At 39.5% G+C, this 20,176-nt stretch overlaps 1 protein-coding gene across 2 annotated transcripts in view; it reads left to right on the top strand.

Moving 5' to 3' along the window:
• Positions 1–20,176, top strand: part of prkacaa (protein kinase, cAMP-dependent, catalytic, alpha, genome duplicate a) — a 44,251-nt gene that overhangs the window by 18,323 nt on the left and 5,752 nt on the right. For both annotated transcript variants that reach the window (XM_067423047.1, XM_067423038.1), the window contains exons 2-9: positions 3,490–3,551; positions 3,823–3,951; positions 5,539–5,637; positions 6,383–6,465; positions 13,862–13,988; positions 14,572–14,667; positions 14,755–14,877; positions 18,052–18,216. In XM_067423047.1, coding sequence (XP_067279148.1) covers positions 3,490–3,551; positions 3,823–3,951; positions 5,539–5,637; positions 6,383–6,465; positions 13,862–13,988; positions 14,572–14,667; positions 14,755–14,877; positions 18,052–18,216 — 884 coding nt within the window. The remainder of the gene's footprint in view (positions 1–3,489; positions 3,552–3,822; positions 3,952–5,538; positions 5,638–6,382; positions 6,466–13,861; positions 13,989–14,571; positions 14,668–14,754; positions 14,878–18,051; positions 18,217–20,176) is intronic.

Here is a 20,176-nt window from a genome sequence, read left to right on the forward strand (position 1 = left end):
AGTAGGGTCCTCGATGCCTGCAATCTCACTACGTTGCAAAAGTTGGATCTTCTCAGTGGCAGTGACAGCTTGCATTTCCCCAGAGTGAGCGCTGGTGGTGTGGAATGAGGAAGAGCCAGTAATCTGAAAGTTCCCACACAGCCTCGTAAGAAGATGGAAAACTTGCTCAAAAGCATTTGTGTAACTTCATTAGTGCACTCATCAGATTTCTGATTTCTTTCTCGCTATTTTTTTTTTAAGCAAAAATTATGATTCTGCGGGTTGGAAGGAGGGTGGCGGGTGGGGTTCACACAATGCGCACAGCGAGAGAGATATGAAGTGAGAAAGCCAGTAGATATTGATTTGGGTCTGAGCTCTTGTTCTGTCATAGTGGGCTCAGGAAGTATTAGATAACATGAGCTCAGTCGATGTGGTTTTAACAACAGTGGAAATTAGAACAGGCCTTACCACGAACAGGCAATGAGAGTGATTGCCACAGGCTCTGAACACACAACAAACATGATGAAAAAAGGAAGTGGCCAATACTGTGGGGACCAAAGTTTAGAGTTGGTTTGTTTTTGTTTTTTGTTGTTGGCAGAGAACTTAAAGCCAATTTGTATATAATGGAGACGCTAGTGTAGCCTTGTACTGGAAGTTGATTAGCTTTCAACTAATCTGGAAAGCTTTCCAGCATTAAACAAAATGAAAACAACCTACAATGTATGTGGAAAGCGCCACAGATATGCAGAATTTCACTGATTTATACCATAGATCAACATAAAAAATGTGAAAAGAATGTTGGAATGCCTATTGCTGAAATTACAAACATTTATTTATAATATTTTATGTATAAAGTACTTTAAAGGTAGCCTGGTTTTACCAGACTCTCTTACGTTTCATTTGTACATAGAGTCTGGCCACTCTCCATTGACAAGGGTTTATTTCCGCGAAGGCGGGCACCCTGTTGAGGTTTAAAACTATTGGATCTGCCCTGAGCCACTCTGGATCTGCCATAACCAATCGCTAACGTTTGGTCGTGACGTATGTCATGTGCCCTTCGCCTGTTTCACTCATGGAAATCCGACAAAATAAAAGTGCACATGTGCATGCCACCTTAGTGATAAAACTATAGGATAAAACCTAAAACTCGTGCATTCGGATTGTGATTTATTCACGCCACGGTGGAGAGGAGAGTTTTGTGATCAGGAACGCGGCGCTCACGCGGTCCGTAACATCATTGTATGCTGTAAATAAAATGTCATATGCTTGGTATGATGATAAATGCTGCTATAAATAACGGACCAATTCAAATATTTAAGTGTTTTTATTTTAATTTGTTTGAGCGGTGATGAAATGTATTGCTCTTCTGAATACTTACCAGCATTTTAAGGAAATACAAGTCTATAAATGCATCCTAATAACAGCAAAGCAACCGTATGGTGTTCTGCAGTGGTCAAAAATGATTATAAACGGTGAATTTTGAAGTGATATATTGTTGAAAACTCAGAGATGTGGATTCGGACAGCTATTACATCACCACATGACCTTGCGTTTGTCAAAAGAAGTAGGTAACTCGGCCGGGGATTTTTCCGCGGGTGGTGAGAGACGGATGGCAATAAAATAACTGACCAGTCCCTGTAACTTAAATGATGGCGATACCTTCCGACCCCACGAGAAACAGTTACCGTCCGAATAGCTTCAGCCAACTCCTTCATCACTAACGAAGCGATGTGGAAAATCACACTTTTCCCGAATTTACCCTGTTGGAGGGCCACAACATCATGCCCACCAACAAACCCCAGCAAAGACTGTTATTACTCCGGCTTTAACTTCTGGATATTCGGCAGTGGTGCCACAACGGAATTAATGGTTTTGTTCGCAACTTTCTCAGCCGCCATTGCTGAACTACATCTCAAACTAGCGCACGGCATCAACGTCATCATTCTCAGCCACTCCCTCTGTTCGCTGATTGGACCGGTAAAAATTTGTTCGGAGAAAACCTAAGACTACACAGCAGTCCCAGACGTAGTACTGAAGGAAAATGAAAATTGAGCGGAAGTACGTAGGAGGGCAGAGCCAGGCTACTTTAAAGGGTTAGTTTGTAAACATTATTGATAGTATTTTATTATGTATAAAGTACTTTAAAGGGTTAGTTCAACCAAAAATTGTGTAAAAAAAACTATTCTCGTCACTTCATAAAATTATTGTAGAGCCACTGAAGTGAGATGAGCTTTGTGGGAGTGCCTTTATGGGTCTTGAGAGAGGAAATGACTTTGGTGTCAATGGAAGCCTTTCTGAGCCAACGGATTTCAACAAAAATATGTTCATTTGTTTTCCAACGATGAAGGGAGGTCTTAGGGGTGTCGAATGACATTAGGGTAGGTAATTAATGAGAGAATTTTCGTTTTTGGGTGAACTACCCCTTTAAGGTCAAATATGTAATTTTTTTCGACGCTAGAAGTCGGTTATTCAAAACAAAGGCGTAGCTTGATGACACCTTGATTTTGCGGAGTTTTTATTACGCTGCATCCACATCTTCACTATCCACTTCTTCTGCTCAAATGGGGTAACGCGGAGCTGTTTTATCATATTAAATACATTTGAGTGTGTGGAAGGTTATGTTATAATACTACTCAGTGTGTTGGCTCGACGGCTACTATGAGACACTTCATTTTATGAGATGTTCACACTGCTGTGAACGGTATTCGCAGAAAACAAAGAAAACGAGATGTAACCAATAAGACTGACTGTGTTGAGCGGTATAACAATTAGTTTTCTCTCTATGAATGTACCCAAACAGTTGCTCACCTGTCTAATAAAACACAGAATATATTAAAGTGTCTTTGGTGTTTTCATGGTTTCTACTAAATAAAACCGGATATCGAGGGTAACATGGGTATGAAGTGATTGATAGGCGACGCACGAACAAGATTTGTGTCCTGGTTAAAATTGCTTATTTCTCTGGATTTAAATATTCTTGGAAACATTTGTGATAGTGCAAGTACACAAGTCAACAAAATATTGCTGTAGTGGTTTTGGGATATTTTAATCCAAATATTGTGCCTTTAATGCACTAATGTACGCTACTGAGAATAATGGGGACGTTAAAAAAATTAAATAAAAATATTTACAGTGAAATGTGACCTGTTTTCATGAGATTCACTTTGTGTACAGTAGTAGTTCTCAGCAGTCTTCCCAGACAGCACAGCGGACTGAAATGCTGCAAGTTGCGGTCATAAATAAGGGTAGACCAGCAACTCTGGACTTTAATGTGTTTTAGAGGCTGTAAAACGTTGATTTTGGCAGCCATACTGCTATAACCACCTCTACATGTTTTTACATGTCCTACTTGTGTTAACAGTGCTAACATTTTAACAGGTTCATAAGGTAGTGTCCCCCTTTAGACGTTTGCTTAGGACATTAGCATGTCCCTGAGTGCAACATGGCACATGTTGTTCTGTTGTGCACATAATCACTAATCACATTATTTCCCCTTTTCTCTCCCTACAGTTAAGGAGTTTCTCGCTAAAGCCAAAGAAGATTTCCTAAAGAAATGGGAGAACCCAGCACAGGTCAGTTAATCCCATTTTCTGCACAATCACTTTGTCAGCCAGTGAGCTATTGTGAGATGGTGTGCGCCCCCTTCTGGACACAAGGTGAACTGACTTGCAGTTTGTTTCACAACTTGTATGTACTTGATGAGTTTGCAACTTTTGTACTTGATACCCTGAGGAAATAATAAAAGGACATTTTGATATAAAAGTAAAATAATGACCACACGAACAGTCAGTCAAATTAGCTAAATGTATCCATTTGTTGTTCTTTAATCCTCTCAATGTACAGAATACTGCATCTCTCGACCATTTTGAGAGGTTGAAGACTCTGGGCACTGGCTCGTTTGGGCGAGTCATGCTAGTCAAGCACAAAGAATCAGGCCAGCATTTTGCCATGAAGATCCTTGACAAACAGAAGGTAAGACAGTCTCACAGGAATCATCGCTGAAATGTGTGTGTGTACAGATTTGGCAGTACTTGGGAGGGTCAAATTTCCTCATTTATATAGTGATATATTATGACCAGTTTTACAAGTAATGCGAGTTACATAATCAATAGGGCTGATAAAATAAAGATTTCTCGATTTTAATCAATCCTCATTTTTACGAACCGTTATGGACCTTTAATCCCAAGAATCAATTAGTCATCCTTTTTCCAGTTGATGCATGAATGGAACATTGTAGCTCTCCTCCCATCCAATAAATCTTAGGGCTTTGTTAATGTTTCAAATTTCAAAATTTGTGTTCGCGAGATCGATCTGACTCGACTCAAGTTATGACAGGCACCCTTTAAATAGTCATATTTCTACTCCAGTTCTTTTTTCCAAGTTCAATTTAATATTATAACTTTATTATTATAAAAAACATAATTGAGTGTAATTTAAGTGTTTGTATACAAATCAGTTAATTTTTAACCTCCAATATTATAGCTGGCTAATGTAGCACCAACTGACTCCCATAAGCCCCTTTCACACTGCACGTCGGACCCGCAATATTCCCGGAACATTCCCGGGTCGCCTTCTGTGTAAAAGCAACCACGTCCCGGAATTGATTACCGAATTCGACCCGGGTCGGGCACCTAGTAATATTGCGGTATTCGACCCGGGACGAGCGCTGTGTGAACAAAAGCCGAAACTAATGCCGCAACGTGTACGTAGTTATCGTGCGACACCTAGAGCTTGTTTTTTCAATAATACAACCCTGCAGTGCCAGAAGAGCTAGTCTGTGTTTTAAACGCAGAGAGTGTTCGTATACAAAAGAAACTCAAATTAAACAAGCAGAAATGTGCGCAAACTGGACACAAGTCGAGACCACGGAGCTCCTTACTATATTTTCCTGGATAATTTGCCATGTATTCTACCTGATATATATCCAAAATAATCGATATCGAATTGTGGAATTTGTTAATACCCAGCCCTAGTAATCAAACACGATGGTCATTGTAGTTCTAGACTAGATGTGAGCATGCCTTCACTAATTATTTTGCACTTTTAAATTGGCGTATATTTCTGAACTTTTTGGTTGTCAAAAAAAACAAAACAAAAAAACATGCAAGCCCTGCCCCGGTGGGAATAAGTAATGAATTACTCAAAAGTAAATGTAATGCATTGCTTTCCTTAAAAAGTGACCAAGTAACACAATTAGTTACTTTTTGTAGGTAGTAGAGCAATATTGTAACATTAACTTTTCCCAACACAGATTATGACCACCAATATTGGCCTAGTTATAAAAAGTTAAAAAGTTAAAAAGGCTTATAAATTGTCCAAAACATGTTTTTATTCAAATCTAGTGTTTTGCACATGTTTTTATTCAAATCTAGTGTTTTGCACATGTTTTTTGATGGCTAGGTTTAGAGGTAAGGTTTGGGTTAGGCTAATCTCATTAACATGATGTAAAATCAAAGGAAGTATCAATCAATGGATCTATGCAGTGTCCTCACCTGTATAGTGAAACAAACGTGTGTGTATGTGTGTGTTTGTTGGAGTTAATTTCCTTCTGTCTTTCAGGTAGTGAAACTGAAACAGATAGAACACACACTGAATGAGAAACGCATCCTGCAGGCTGTCAGCTTCCCATTCCTGGTGCGATTGGAGCACTCATTCAAGGTACTGTGTGTGTGTGTGTGTGTGTGTGTGTGTGTGTGTGTGTGTGTGTGTGTGTGTGTGTGTGTGTTTGTTTGTGTTTTTCTATCCTGGTGGGGACTTCAGCTTGAATGCACACTGTCTCATGGAGAAAATGCAGAAGGTTTTGTGTGATGGGTAGGTTTAGGGGTAGCCTAAGAGTGTGTGTTAGGAGGGTTAGAGTTAGGATTTGAAGAAGCACTAGATAAAGTCCATTAAAAAGAATGTGGCCAGTGAGTTTTTTGAGCTTTTTTTCTGCAAGGATGCATTAAATTGATCCAAAATAACAGAGAAGACCCAATAATGTTAAACATATTTTTATTTCCAGTAATTACATTTCCAATAACTTTCTACTCATCAAAAGAATCCTGGAAAAAATGCATCTACAAAAATATGAAGCTGTTTTCAACGGTGATGATAATCATAAATGTTGCATCAAATCATGTCAATGGGATTTCTGAAGGATCATGTGACGCTGAAGACTGAATTAGTGATGCTGAAAATACAGCTTTGATCACAGGGATAAATTATGGTTTAAAATATATTCAAATAATTTTTAATTATTTCACAATATTACTCAATATTATTCAAAAATAGTTTTTGATCAGCCTTGGTGAACGTAAGAGATCTACAATTAAAAATACTTCTGAACCCAAACTTAACTGTGTGTGTGTGTGTATCTGTATCTAAACAGTTTTGTACTCTTCTGTTTCGTGTATTCTCTACTCAGGATAACACTAACCTGTATATGGTAATGGAGTATGTTCCTGGAGGAGAAATGTTCTCTCACTTGCGTAGAATTGGCCGGTTCAGGTGAGTTTTTTATATGCATATCACTCCATCCAGGCTTTAATTTGTAGCTAGTTTAAATAAGTGAAGCATTTATTCTGCTTTTGATTTATTACAGCTATGTATTGTTGTTTTCTACTATTTTTAGTGATTGTAGAAATGTAAGCACAGTAATATATTGATGTACTACAAATTGAACCACATCATCAATATGATGACACGCAAAACTGCATCATACTCAAAATACTACCGGATTATCTGCAAAGTTCAAAGATTTATTGGTCAAATGTGCAATGCTGACAAGTGAAATGTGTTGCTACATTTTGCAGTAAATCTTGCGTAACTACAGACTACATGGACTGGATCCACTGAGGTCCAGTGTCAGTCTCAGATGGTCAACATCGAGGTTAACTTGTGACTTGCTAAACCTTTGAAATGTATTTAGAGTTTCTTTCCGGAGGCACTTTGTAGCAACAAGCTTCTAATACCTTAATTTTGGTCAGTTGAAATATGTGATATTAGATACTTTACGCCAGTCTGACTAAATTTCTCTGCCAATACTAATTCCTATTAAATCCCTTATATATTCCCTCTTCTCTAACTTTTATTTCTTTGCTCTCAATGCCTGGTCATTTTGCTGTCCAAGATGCTTGCTGAGGATGACAAAGCTTGAATGCTGTTTTTGTTTTCGGACGTGAGTGTGATTTCGGTCGTGATTGGTCGCGATTCTGGTTAATGAGATATAATGCGTGGAGAGGGATACATGGATTGCATTTATAAATGGACTGTTAAGTGTGAAAGATGAAAACATTGTTACAATGGATAAAGTAATTGCAGTCACATTGCTTTTTTGTTTTGGGGGTTCTCCTACGGTTTCTTTGAAACGGGCCTCTGAATTTTGCACATAAGGTAGTTTACATAAACACTTCATGACTTCAAATTTATTCAAACATACATATATAATTAAGTGTAAATAAGCTTCTTACTATTTGTAACTGAACATTGGATGACTTTCCTGAGGTAAATGCAACTTTAAGTTACATTGTTCACAGTTGACGTTTTTCCGCGGTTGAGGAACTGATTGAGCGATTACATTAGACATTTCAGCAAGTTCCTTCTGATCATCAAGCATGTTTTTCAAGATATAATTTATATTAAAGGGGGGGGGGTGAAATGCTGTTTCATGCATACTGAGCTTTTTACACTGTTAAAGACTTGGATTCCCATCCTAAACATAGACAAAGTTTCAAAAACTAATGTTGGACGTTTGATGGAGTATTTCTGTGTCAAAAATACTCCTTCCGGTTTCTCACAAGTTTCGGCGAGTTTTTTTAGAGTATGGGTCTACTTGACATTAATAAGAGCGGAAGGTCCTTGTATGGGCCGTACGGGCTCTTCTCCCGGTAGGGTGCGCGCGCGCGTGACTAGAGCGAGAGAGGAAATGCACGCCGTAAACACTCTCTCAGATGCAGATCCAGTCGTCCGTGAACACTTATGTCGCGCCGCGCTTCTCTTTATTCCTATGGGTGACGTCGAGCGACTTCAACGCTTCAGCACAGCATTCCGGGAAGGCAGCACTGCATTTGAACCGATTTGAACGCAGAAATGACGGGAAGCTTCACAGCGTCGTTTTAGTCGCGTCGCAAAGTGGATTTACACGCCACTGCTGTCAGGACTTCACCAAATCATACCAAAGAAGTGTGTTTTTGACGGAGCAGTCCCAGTGATAAAGGTTCGGTCCTGCTTTGGAAGCAGCCGGTGAGTAAAACTGCTTCAAATGTCTGTGCTGTTGGCTATCGTCGCGTGAGTAAACATCAGTAAACGACACGATCCCGTGCTTCGTCATTCAAATGCGCTAACGGTTACTCCATTGTTGTTCTCTGTATAACGTTACAGTATTCTGACGTGCAAAACCGTTTTGCTTGCTACTTCTAAGGTCTAGTCGCATACAATAGTCCATAAACCGAATCATGTCCTCATACACTGCGAGTAAACACACAGAAATGTGGAGAGGCCATTAAATACAGTAACTTACATACCACAGAGACGGACGTCCTGATGTTGCCGTTTCTCCTGTTCAATTTATTTCAGCCTCAGATTTGATTCTGGATCATTATCTGTATTAGCTGAGATAGATGGGCTTCTCCACGCTTGAGGACGTCACCTCTTTGCGCGCTTGTCATTCTTTAGCTCCGCCCACACGATACGCCTCCAGGCGCTCGGTTTTTTCCGGAAAGACTCGGTACAGCCTATATTTCTTTTATAAATATGATAAAACTAAAGACTTTTCGGAGATATGAAGGATGCAATACTACTCTATAGGTACTCAAGATTGACATGAGATTGACTGAAACTGAATGTTTCACCCCCCCTTTAACGTGGAAGAAATGACTTAAACTACGGCGCTACAGCAATCTGTCACGTTTCATTTAAGAGCGTCAAATGTTTGTGATAAAATGGACAGAATTTGAAAGCTGAGACTTTTTCTTATTAGAAGCAGGGCTGTACATTAACTTTTTTTTACACATCGCACTGGTGCTACAGAGGTTGAACAAGTATGACGCGTGCGTTAGATTTCATAATACAACCACAAGTAGGTAGCACAGTTTGTCGCTTAAATGGACATGTGACTGACAAAAGCACTAATAATGTCTCATACAGGGCACGCAAAAGCCAACCCTTAACAAGAAAACTTTTCAGACAAACATTTTCTTTCTTTGCCCAAAATGGCTGCAGAAGCAAAAAACGTATTGCCTATCAGCGTCGGTTTTGTTTATTCAACCTCACAACCTCAATTCAACCTCACGATAACATTAAACTTAAGTTAAATTCAATTTAAAGGTGCTCTAAGCGATCCTAGGTGGAGTAACTTCTCAACGTTCAAAGAGTTGTGAAAAACAGAGGCTAGCTAGACCCTTCCTCCTCCTCCCCTCCCCTCCATGCTTCCTGAAACTGTCACTTGAATGTCGACTTGGAAGCCAATTTCCGAGTTCTCGCTCCCTTTCGAATGATTTCCGATGTAAATTCGGGACTTTGCGTGTTCCTTCTCCTTTTCCCTTTACGTTGCAAGTTGTTCATCAGAACGTTGTCTCTTCGGCCATGTCAGAATCTTATTTTTCGAACTTCCCTCTTTATGCTTCTCTCTTCTACACACTTCATGTGCACACACACTAACCCCAAACCTCCACCCCCAAATCATTCTTAAGTTATTGGCTAGGGCCCTGTTTATTATGTTTCGTTGTCCAGACTGCCCAAGTTTGTTTTTGATGCCGTTTGTGGAGCTTGTGCTGACTACAGAGACCGTTTGTGTTCAGGGGACAGGCAGCTAGCGAATAGTGACGAGATGTTTACTGTATGTGACACAAACATGCAAAATCGCTTATAGCACCTTTAAAGAAGATCTTCAATTCTCATTTTCATTTATAGAGAGTGCATAGTTAACTATTTCTGCCACCTGTTGACAAACAAGCACTTTTAAAATGACAACCAGTAGATGGGTGCAGAGGACCACTCATTGGCTCATTTGCCATAGTTATTTTCACAGATTATTAAATTACTTGTAGCAAACTTTAGTACTTTTATTGTTCTGAAGTTTGATGGCAAGTACAGGAAAATTCAAGAAGTCTCATGCCATTTAGATGAAGGAAACTTTTTTCATTAAGCCCGGCCCCCAACAGCCCAGAAGGGTTAACTACTGTGATAAACTTGAAAATACAAAATAAATAAGCAACTTAATTATAATTTAATTAATTATTTCTTTAACAGTAGAAACTGCTGAACATATTCGGCAAATACAGACTCGTTTTTGCACACTGAGCTATTTTGACATAGACTTGTCAGATGCTTTGTCCTCTCCGTTGCAATGGTTATCACTGTCAATCATAGCAGTTTCAGGAGGGACTCTGAAGACTTCACTCCCATAATTACATGTGTTTATCAGTAGCTGGTTGTATGTATGACCAACAAAAGTTTTCTTTAAATTATAAATGAATTATACAGGTGCTGGTCATATAATTAGAATATCCTCAAAAAGTTGATTTATTTAACTAATTCCATTCAAAAAGTGAATGTCAAGCCACTTCTATTGTGTGCACAATTTCCCTTCTTAAAAAGGAATATCGTCAAAAGGAGGCCATAACTGGATTCCACTCTTCTTTTATTGAATGTAATATGGTGGTATTGTCAGAGAACTGCACTATCAACAAAAGAAAGGTGAAAACCCTTCAACAGAAAAATACAAATCAATCAATCAATTGAAATAAACCCATTGTGTTGTTGTCAGTTCTTTCTAGGACTCAAATAATTTGCAACAAATTTAAACACCTTATGAGTACAGACTTTAACATGTATAAATTCAGGAAATTTACCTAAATACTAACCTTAAATATGTATGCAAAATCACATAAACATTTTTTTAATCTCCTTAATCACATGAATTTTAGAATTAATTAATACTTTTAACACAATTATCCCACAAATAAATAAACCACAAACAAGAAACCACAAAAAAAAACTATAATAAAATAATATTAATCTAATGCTACACACACTACATCTTGCATCAAATAAGCACATAATGAACAGCTTAAAGAAAACACACAAAATATCTCCGTGCTGAGCGCAAACGTACTCGCTGCATCAATGCTGATTAGACACCTGCTGCTTTACCAGCGTAACTTTCCTTCATTCACAGAAACGGATGCTTTAAAGTTCTCACGGCTGTCACTCCGTGATTTGATGATGTTTTCTCGGTGCACTTTCTCCGTGTCCCACTTCAAAGTTTGGCTGAGAGCTAGAGCGCTTGCGTCTCGCTGTTCAGATCGCTGCAGAGAATTTGAGCGTATCTGCTTCCTCTCACTGACTTCCTGTTTATTTCCTATTTCCGCTTCCTTTGCGCTAATTAGGAGAGGGACTACTCTTTTTAAAAATCATCTAGTTTGACTTGACAGTGAAACTTGTATATTATATTCATTCATTACACACAGACCGGTATATTTCAAATGTGTATTTATTTTAATTTTGATGATATTAACTGACAACTAAGGAAAATCCCAAATTCTGAATCTCCAAAAAAAAAAAAAGTAAATTGTGAAAAGGTTCAATATTGAAGACACCTGGTGCCACACTCTAATTAACTTGCAAATACCTTTAAATGGTCTTTCAGTCTAGTTCTCTAGGCTTCACAATCATGGAGAAGTCTGCTGATTTGACAGTTGTCTAAAAGACGACCATTGACACCATTGTCATTGGATAAGAGGCTGCTGTTCACAGAGCTCTGTGTCCAAGCACATTAATAGAGAGGGGAAGGAAAGGAAAAGATGTGGTAGAAACAAGCAATAGGGATAACCGTACCCTGAAGAGGATTGTGAAACAAAACCCATTCAAAAATATGAGGGAAATTCACAAAGAGTGGATGGCAGCTGGAGTCAGTGCTTCAACAACCAATACGCACAGACATATGCAAGACATTGGTTTTCAGCTGTCGCATTCCTTGGTCAAGCCACTCTTGAACAACAGACACTCTTGAACGTCAGAAGTGTCTTGTCTGGTCTAAAGACAAAAAGGACTGGACTGCTGCTGAGTGGTCCAAAGTTATGTTCTCTGATGAAAGTAAATTTTGCATTTCCTTTGGCAATCATGGTTCCAGAGTCTGGAGGAAGAGGCACACAATCCACATTGCTTGAGGTCCAGTGTAAAGTTTCCACAGTCAGTAATGGTTTGGGTTGCCGTGTCATCTGCTGGTGTTGGTCCACTGTGTTTTCTGAGGTCCAAGGTCAACGCAGCCGTATACCAGGAAGTTTTAGAGCACTTCTGGCTTCCTGCAGCTGACCAACTTTATGGAGATGCAGATTTCATTTTCCAACAGGACTTGGACCCAACAATGCAGAAGACTTAAAGGCAACTATCAGAGTATCAGAGCAACCTGGGTTCTCATAACACCTGAGCAGTGCCACAGACTAATCGACTCCATGCCACGCCGCATTGCTGGAGTAATTCAGGCAAAAGGAGCCCCAACTCAGTTTCACTTTCAGTTGGCCAAGATTTCTAAAATTCTTTTCTTTGTATTGGTAATCCTAATATTTGGGATTTTCCTTAGTTGTCAGTTATATTCATCAAATTGAAAAGAAATACAAGTTTCAAACAAGGTAATTAAAATTTTAATTTTTTTTTTTAACTTTTTGATGATATTCTAATTATATGACCAGCACCTGTATACTGTAGAAAGCGAGAAAAGAGAGTAACTTTAAACAAAACTTTAAACTTCACACTGCACAGGGAATTTCATTTGCATCATACTAAAGGTTTGTTTTTTGTGAGCAGATTTGTTGGTGTGCAGGTCTCAGCCAGTTAACCCCCGCTAAACAAATACTTTTGTTTTTGAAGGATATCAAGCGGGGTGCATGCGGCATCGACTAACACAACAAACGGCTGTGTTTTACACGCATGCAAAAAATGTATCGCATGCATGCTACTGTAGCAAATGAATTCTGTATAGACCATATTATTATATTTTAAAATAAATGTTGTGCAAGATGCTGCAAAAGGTCATACACATCCATCTAGTGTGTTTACATGGAAAAACATGACATTTTCTTCACAAAGTTGCAGTCACACTAAATTTTAATAGTGAGTAATAGTAGATCAATAGTGGCCAATAGTGAAAATATTTGACTTATACAGATTATTAGCAGATACATGCATTCCTACTATTATTTTTATATAGTAACTTATCAAATCGCATCAGTCAGTGATTGCAACACTGAAGTGGATTCCTTTGCATATTGCAAATCATTTTTCAGACAGTTTTTTTTTTGCTTGCATTTAAACGCTTTCTTTAAAAGATACAAAAAAATGCAGATAGCCAAAAGAATAGCTTGCAAGAATGCTTTAAAAAATACTCTTAGATTGTATATCCTCCTCATATTTTAATCATTATAAGCAAAAGTAGTTGCAGCCTAACATGTTCATTGTGTCTGCTTGACTGAATACGCGACGTTAACTATCCACATATTATATTATAGCTGTATATTACTGTTATTTTGACATTTATCTCAGATTTGACGAGAATATTTCCTTAATTGTAACCGTGAAACAAGCATTTTTTTTGCTTTGTAGATGAATTGTGAAAGTGCAGTACAACTACAATTCAGATTATGTTTGAAATGCTTTTTTTTTGTGGACATATGAGCACAGTTTTTGTTCTTTTGAAAATAAAATCAATCTGCAGTTCAGGTAATGAAATATTGTAGGGTAGTTGACATGACGTGTCAAACAGTGACAAGTGTCCTGACATGTAGGCCCTGTTTTAACTAAACCCATTCAAAATGATGTTTTTCTCATTCTTGAATAGTTACCATGCATGCAGGTCCCATGACCTCTGGATATTTACGTTTTGTCTATCTGTCTCTGTCCGGTGCAGTGAGCCTCATGCCCGATTCTACGCCGCCCAGATAGTTCTGACCTTTGAATACCTTCACTCGCTTGATCTTATCTACCGAGATCTGAAGCCTGAGAACCTGCTCATAGACCAGCAGGGATACATACAGGTAAACATGCAGGGTTTCAAATGAGTAATAGTAGCAACTCCAAGATTGTCGGATGCTAAAAACAGCTGACTTGTGTTTAAAGTGATAGTCAACCCAAAAAATGAAAATGTGATGTTTATCTGCTTACCCCCAGTGCATCCAAGATGTAGGTGTCTTTGTTTCTTCAGTAGAACACAAATGAAGATTTTTAACTCCATCACGCTATATTCAACAGCCTGAAGTTCATTTCACTTCCGGAAAGGTCAATACACACGCTCTGGCATCATGTATGAGATTCACTTCTGGCGTTGGCGTAAACTACGGCAGATCGTGTATACCGGAAGTGATGTCTTTACACGCACATGACACCAGAGCGTGTATATTGACCTTACCGGAAGTGTACCTTAGGGTTGTATTTGAGGTGAAAAAATTATATAAATATGGCTCGCTTTCTTGATTTCGAATTTTGTTGGATGCACCGGGGTAAGCAGATAAACATGAAACAAAGATGAACTATCTTTTTAAGACTATACAGGGGTTCACTGATGTATCGGATTCTCTTCATACACAGTGTTTATCGTCATTCTTCTTGTTCTTTTCTCAGGTAACAGATTTTGGTTTTGCAAAACGTGTAAAGGGCAGGACCTGGACACTGTGCGGCACGCCTGAGTACCTGGCGCCAGAAATCATCCTCAGTAAAGTTAGTAACAGTGCTGCTTTACTTGTTAGGGATTGGCTAGTCAATTCCAGCATAACCTTGCCTTCTTCTGCTCTCTCGTTCTCTTAGGGTTATAATAAAGCAGTGGACTGGTGGGCTCTGGGAGTGCTGATCTATGAGATGGCTGCTGGTTACCCTCCGTTCTTTGCTGACCAGCCCATTCAGATCTACGAGAAAATTGTCTCCGGGAAGGTGAGCACAGACATCAGTGCACAGGGATTATTCAGCACTGGATTTCATTCACACACGTGTCACTGTTGTTCATATAAACCAACTGTTTAAAGGGATAGTTTGCCCAAAAATTACAATTGTCATCATTTACTCACCCTTAAGTCGTTCCAGACCTTTATACATTTCTTTTTGCTGTACACAAAGAAAGGTATTTAAAAAAATGTTTGAAACCTAGCAGATCTCGTCTCCCTTTTGACTATCAAAGTATTTTTTCCCCTACTATGGCAGTCAAAAAGGGACTGGGATCTGCTTGGTTACAAATGGACTGCAAATGGTAAATGGACTGCATTTATATAGCGCTTTTATCCAAAGCGCTTTACATTTTTGCCTCACATTCACCCATTCATACACCGACGGCGATGTCAGCCATGTAAGGCGCCATCCAGCTCGTCGGGAGCAGCTGGGGTTAGGTGTCTTGCTCATGGACACTTCGACACTTGGTCAGGTGGAACCGGGGATTGAACCACCAACCTTCTGGTTTGTAGACAACCTACATGAACCACTGAGCCACTGCCGCCCATTCTTCAAACATTCTTCCAAAGATCTTCCTTTGTGTACATTCATTTTTGGATGAACTATCCCTTTAGAATAGTTCCTTGAAATAAAAGGTCAAATTAAATCTAAATATTAGTAGGAAAACTTAAAGGGATAGCTCACCCTAAAATGAAAGTTAAGTCTACATTTACTCACCCTGGTGTTGGGCTAATGCCGTTTGCTTTAAAAAAAAAAATGTATATGTCGAACTCTTGCTTGTCCATATTACGGCAGTGAATCTTGTTAAAAAAAGTTGCAGAAGTATCCCATGTGACACGTGCCTTTTAAAATTACTAAAAAAAACTGATGTAAAAATAAGTTAAACCTAACAAGTAATATTTTAAAAGAACAAAAAGTAATACATTATTTAAAATAAATTATTAAAAAGAAAAAGAAAACTCACAATTTGTGGTCAAATTGATTAATCACATCTAACATAAAAGTTGGTTTAAATAGTGTATATGTAAATATGTTTTAATACACTGATCAGCATTATGACCAATGGCAGGTGACGTGAATAACACTGATTATCTCTTTATCACGGCACCTGTTAGTGGGTGGGATACATAAGGCAGGAAGTGAATATTTTGTCCTTAAAGTTGATGTGTTAAAAGCAGGAAAAATGGAAAAACATTGAGTGAGTTTGACAAGTGCCAAACTGTGATGGCTAGATGACTGGGTCAGAGCATCTCCAAAACTTCAGCTTTTGTTGGGTGTTCATGGTCTGTAGTGGTCAGTATCCATCACAAGTAGTCCAAGGAAGGAACAGTGGAGAACCGGCGACAGGGCCAAGGCTCATTGATGCACATGGGGAGAGAAGACTGGGCTGTGTTTGGTCCGATCCAACAGATGAGCTACTGGAGCTAAAAATTGCTCAAGCTCATGTTAATTCTGGTTCTGATAGAAAGGTGTCAGAATAAACAGTGCATCGCAGTTTGTTGTGTATGGGGCTTTGTAGCAGCAGACCTTTCAGGGTGCCCATGCTGACCCCTGTCCATCGCTGACGAAGACAAGCCGGCGAAGGCAGTGTGAAGCTTTGGGCAATGTTCTGCTAGGAAACCCTGGGTCCTGCCATCCATCTGGATGTTACTTTCACACGTACCACCTACCTAAGCACTGTTGCAGACCATGTGCACCCTTTCATGGAAACAGTATTCCCTTGTGGCTGTGGCCTCTTTCAGCAGGATAATGTGCTGCCACAAAGCAAAAATGGTTCAGGAATGGTTTAAGAAGCACAACAACGAGTTTGTGGTGTGGACTTGGCCTCCAAATTCCCCAGATCTCAATCCAATTGAGCATCTGTTGGATGTGCTTACAAACAAGTCTGCTAACATCTTGGTGCCAGACTCCACAGCACACCTTCAGGGATCTAGTGGAGTCCATGTCTTGACGGGTCAGGGCTGTTTTGGCAGCAAGACGGGGACCAACACAATATTAGGAAGGTTGACTATATAATATATTGACTATATTATGCGGTGTGTATACTGTATGTATATATATATATTATGTTAGATGCAAATTATCACAATTAATTGATTTGACAGCATGAACTGTGTCAAGGTTTTCGATCCAGTTGCTGCCTTCTTTTGCAGCAGTTTCCTTTGGTTTTGTGGTTTGCGTGTGAGAGATGCTGTGCTCTGCACTGTAATACATTTAAAGGGGTACTTCAGCGCTGGGAAGATGAATCTGTATTTAAACTGGGTCATCAATGCAGTAGAAATGTGAAATTATTTTTGAATTTGGTGTCTTCTAGACTGAGAAAAGACAGAAAATGTATTTTTGTCCCATGGGGATGAAAGACTACAATTCCCAGAATGCTTCGCTGCCCTGTGAGGCCATTCCCAACACCACCAACTTCATTACTGTGACTGAGTTAGAGAAGTCACTACAATTAAAAACTGAACGTGTCTGTTCAATATAATGAGTGAGTCACCGCGCGAGTGTCACAGCCCTGAGCACTAACTGCACGAGTGATGAGAGCTGAGGGAGTCGCGACTACATTCGCGGCATACATTCACACAGGAGTTCAGTCTGGCACGCCTTTCAGTTCATGCCTTTGCAAGCTTAACTTTCATAGAAATGAATTTGAGAAGTTAAAAGACTTACATTGCTCACCATAGCTCCGTTTAAATGATCCTGTCTGCAAGCTGAGCTCTCCCTGCCAGCTGAGTGTAATCTCCCATCCCCCATGCGCAGATTTAAAACATGCGGAAATAGCTCCCTCTGCTGGCTGTAGTCTTTAGCCTCTGGGCAAACATTCCTCCTATGATGCAAAAATCGTCATTTTGCATCATAGGAGGAATTTTTCCAGAAATAAAATGCATAAATCTCTTGTCTCAGGGAGATATGAGGGGGGAAAGCACAATCATTTGAATATTCTCCAGGGTTTCTACTGATACAAAGCCATATGCTAATCGCTGAAGTAACCCTTTAAGTATTCAGTCACTGTCAGTTAATTAGGGTTTGATAGATAAACTGACGTGATGCTTTCACTTGTTTATTAAATAACATTGTGTCAATTGTGACAAGACTTTCTGGTGTTTCAGAAGTCAATGTGATGTGAATCCCAAGCACTGACAGTGTGTCTCAATCTTGCTCTAGGTCCGCTTTCCCTCGCATTTTAGCTCTGACCTGAAGGACCTGCTGAGGAACCTGCTGCAGGTAGATCTGACGAAGCGCTTCGGTAACCTCAAGAATGGCGTCAATGACATCAAGGGCCACAAATGGTTTGCAACCACAGACTGGATCGCAATCTACCAGAAGAAGGTACCTGAGTTCTTACAATGCTCTCACCTTTTCCTCAATCTTTGAATTCAACCTGATATCAAAATTGCCCCCGTTTTGTGATCAAATCATCAGTAGATGTTAATGCCCCGATATACTTTTTTTTGCTCTTTTTTTGTTCTTTGTTTGGGGGTATCAAGACGTTCAAATTACGTGAACAGTAGACTTGCTGCGATAGTCGTGTTACACAGTGTTCAGCCACACACTGGTTACATCACTTGCCCAACACGGCACACCCCCCACAGTTCAGTTAGAGCGCAAGACAATACAATTAAACTGAACACGTCGGCTCAATTCAGCATGAGACGAACGAGAGTCGAGGCACAGACCAACAGCAGGAGTCAGATTTTGGATTTAAGCAATAGTTTTTGGATTTAAACCCAATGCTAATAGGGAATCTGGACGTTAATGAGGAAATCTGTATCTGAGAAATATAAAGAATTAATTAAATGCAAAATCGAACAAAATGCAATTGACAAGCGTGTATTGACTCATGAATGCCGTACCGCGGGGGTCTGAAACTCGCAGCCCGCAGGATGATATTTTGTGGCCCCCTAGTTGACATCAAATTTTAGTGTTGGTGCGGCCTGCTCGTTGCTCTGAAAACCATTTTTGGTTGAAGTATCCCATAGTGCCTCATTCGTTGCGTGTGCCGCGCTTTATGCCTCACTTCGTGTGTGTGTGTATGAGAGAATTAGCTCGGCCCTCTCTCATGCAGTATAATTGGTTGACACCGCGTGATTGACATGAACAGAGGCTGATCAGACAGTTGAAATTAATGTGGTTTAATAGCGCTCAAATGGCCAAACAAATCAAAGTAGGCGGGATTCAGATTCTCTTTTGGCTTGCGCAGTCTACACACACACACACACACAGACGAGCGCATCAATCTATCGCGTAATGCCGTTGCGGAGAGAGACTATTCTTTACGGTGAAATCACAAAACTAAGTTGCACACACACAAATGCACACAAAATGCAACGTGTCCACGCTCTTAATATACAATAATTGATGAACATTTCAATGAAGAAAATTATATGAGCAGATTAGAACCGAGGAATGCGGCCCAGCCTGACCCAGAGTCTACCTCCAGTGGCCCCCTGGTAATTTGAGTTTGAGACCCCTGTGCTAAAGGCTGCTAAACGAAGTAGACTGCGCGATCTATCTAGCTTGTTAATCTAAAATGCATCTTTTGTTACATAATTTCTTACCTTGACCTTGATGTTTGCATTTCAAAGCCACCTCAACCTTCCTTAAAGGGTTAGTTCATCCAAAAATGAAATTTCTTTCATTAATGACTCTCCCTAATGTCGTTCCACAGCCGTAAGACCTCCGTTCATCCTCGGAACACAGTTTAAGATATTTTCTATTTAGTCCGAGGGCTTTCTGTCCTTTAAATGTAAGTGTATGCCCTGTCCACGTTCAGATGGTAATGAAAACATCATCAAAGTAGTCCATATGTGACATCAGTTGGTTAGTTAGACTCTTTTGAAGCATCAACAATACATTTTAGTCCAAACATAACAAAAACTTCGACTTTATTCAGCATTGTCTTCTCTTCAGTGTTCCTCAAATAAAGATTCAAACGGTCGTGGATCAGCAGATTGATTCATGATACATTTCATCAATGTCACGTTTCCCAGTTTGACACGTGATCTGAATCATGATTCATGATCATTTGAATCTTTATTGGACACTCCATTAGTTATTTTTAAGATGCCTTAAAGGTGCCCTAGAATGAAAAATTGAATTAACCTTGCCATAGTGAAATAATAAGAGTTCAGTACATGGACATCACATACTGTGAGTCTCAAACACCATTGCCTCCTATTTCTTATGTAAATCTCGTAAATCAAAAATTCAGAAAGAAAAAAAAAGTGCTTCTCAACATAAACCCAACCATGACGTAAGCGTTGGGGGGTCATTTATATGCACGCCCCAA

Source organism: Pseudorasbora parva, chromosome 2 (genome assembly GCF_024679245.1).
Source record: "Pseudorasbora parva isolate DD20220531a chromosome 2, ASM2467924v1, whole genome shotgun sequence".
Classification (NCBI taxonomy): Eukaryota; Metazoa; Chordata; class Actinopteri; order Cypriniformes; family Gobionidae; genus Pseudorasbora; species Pseudorasbora parva.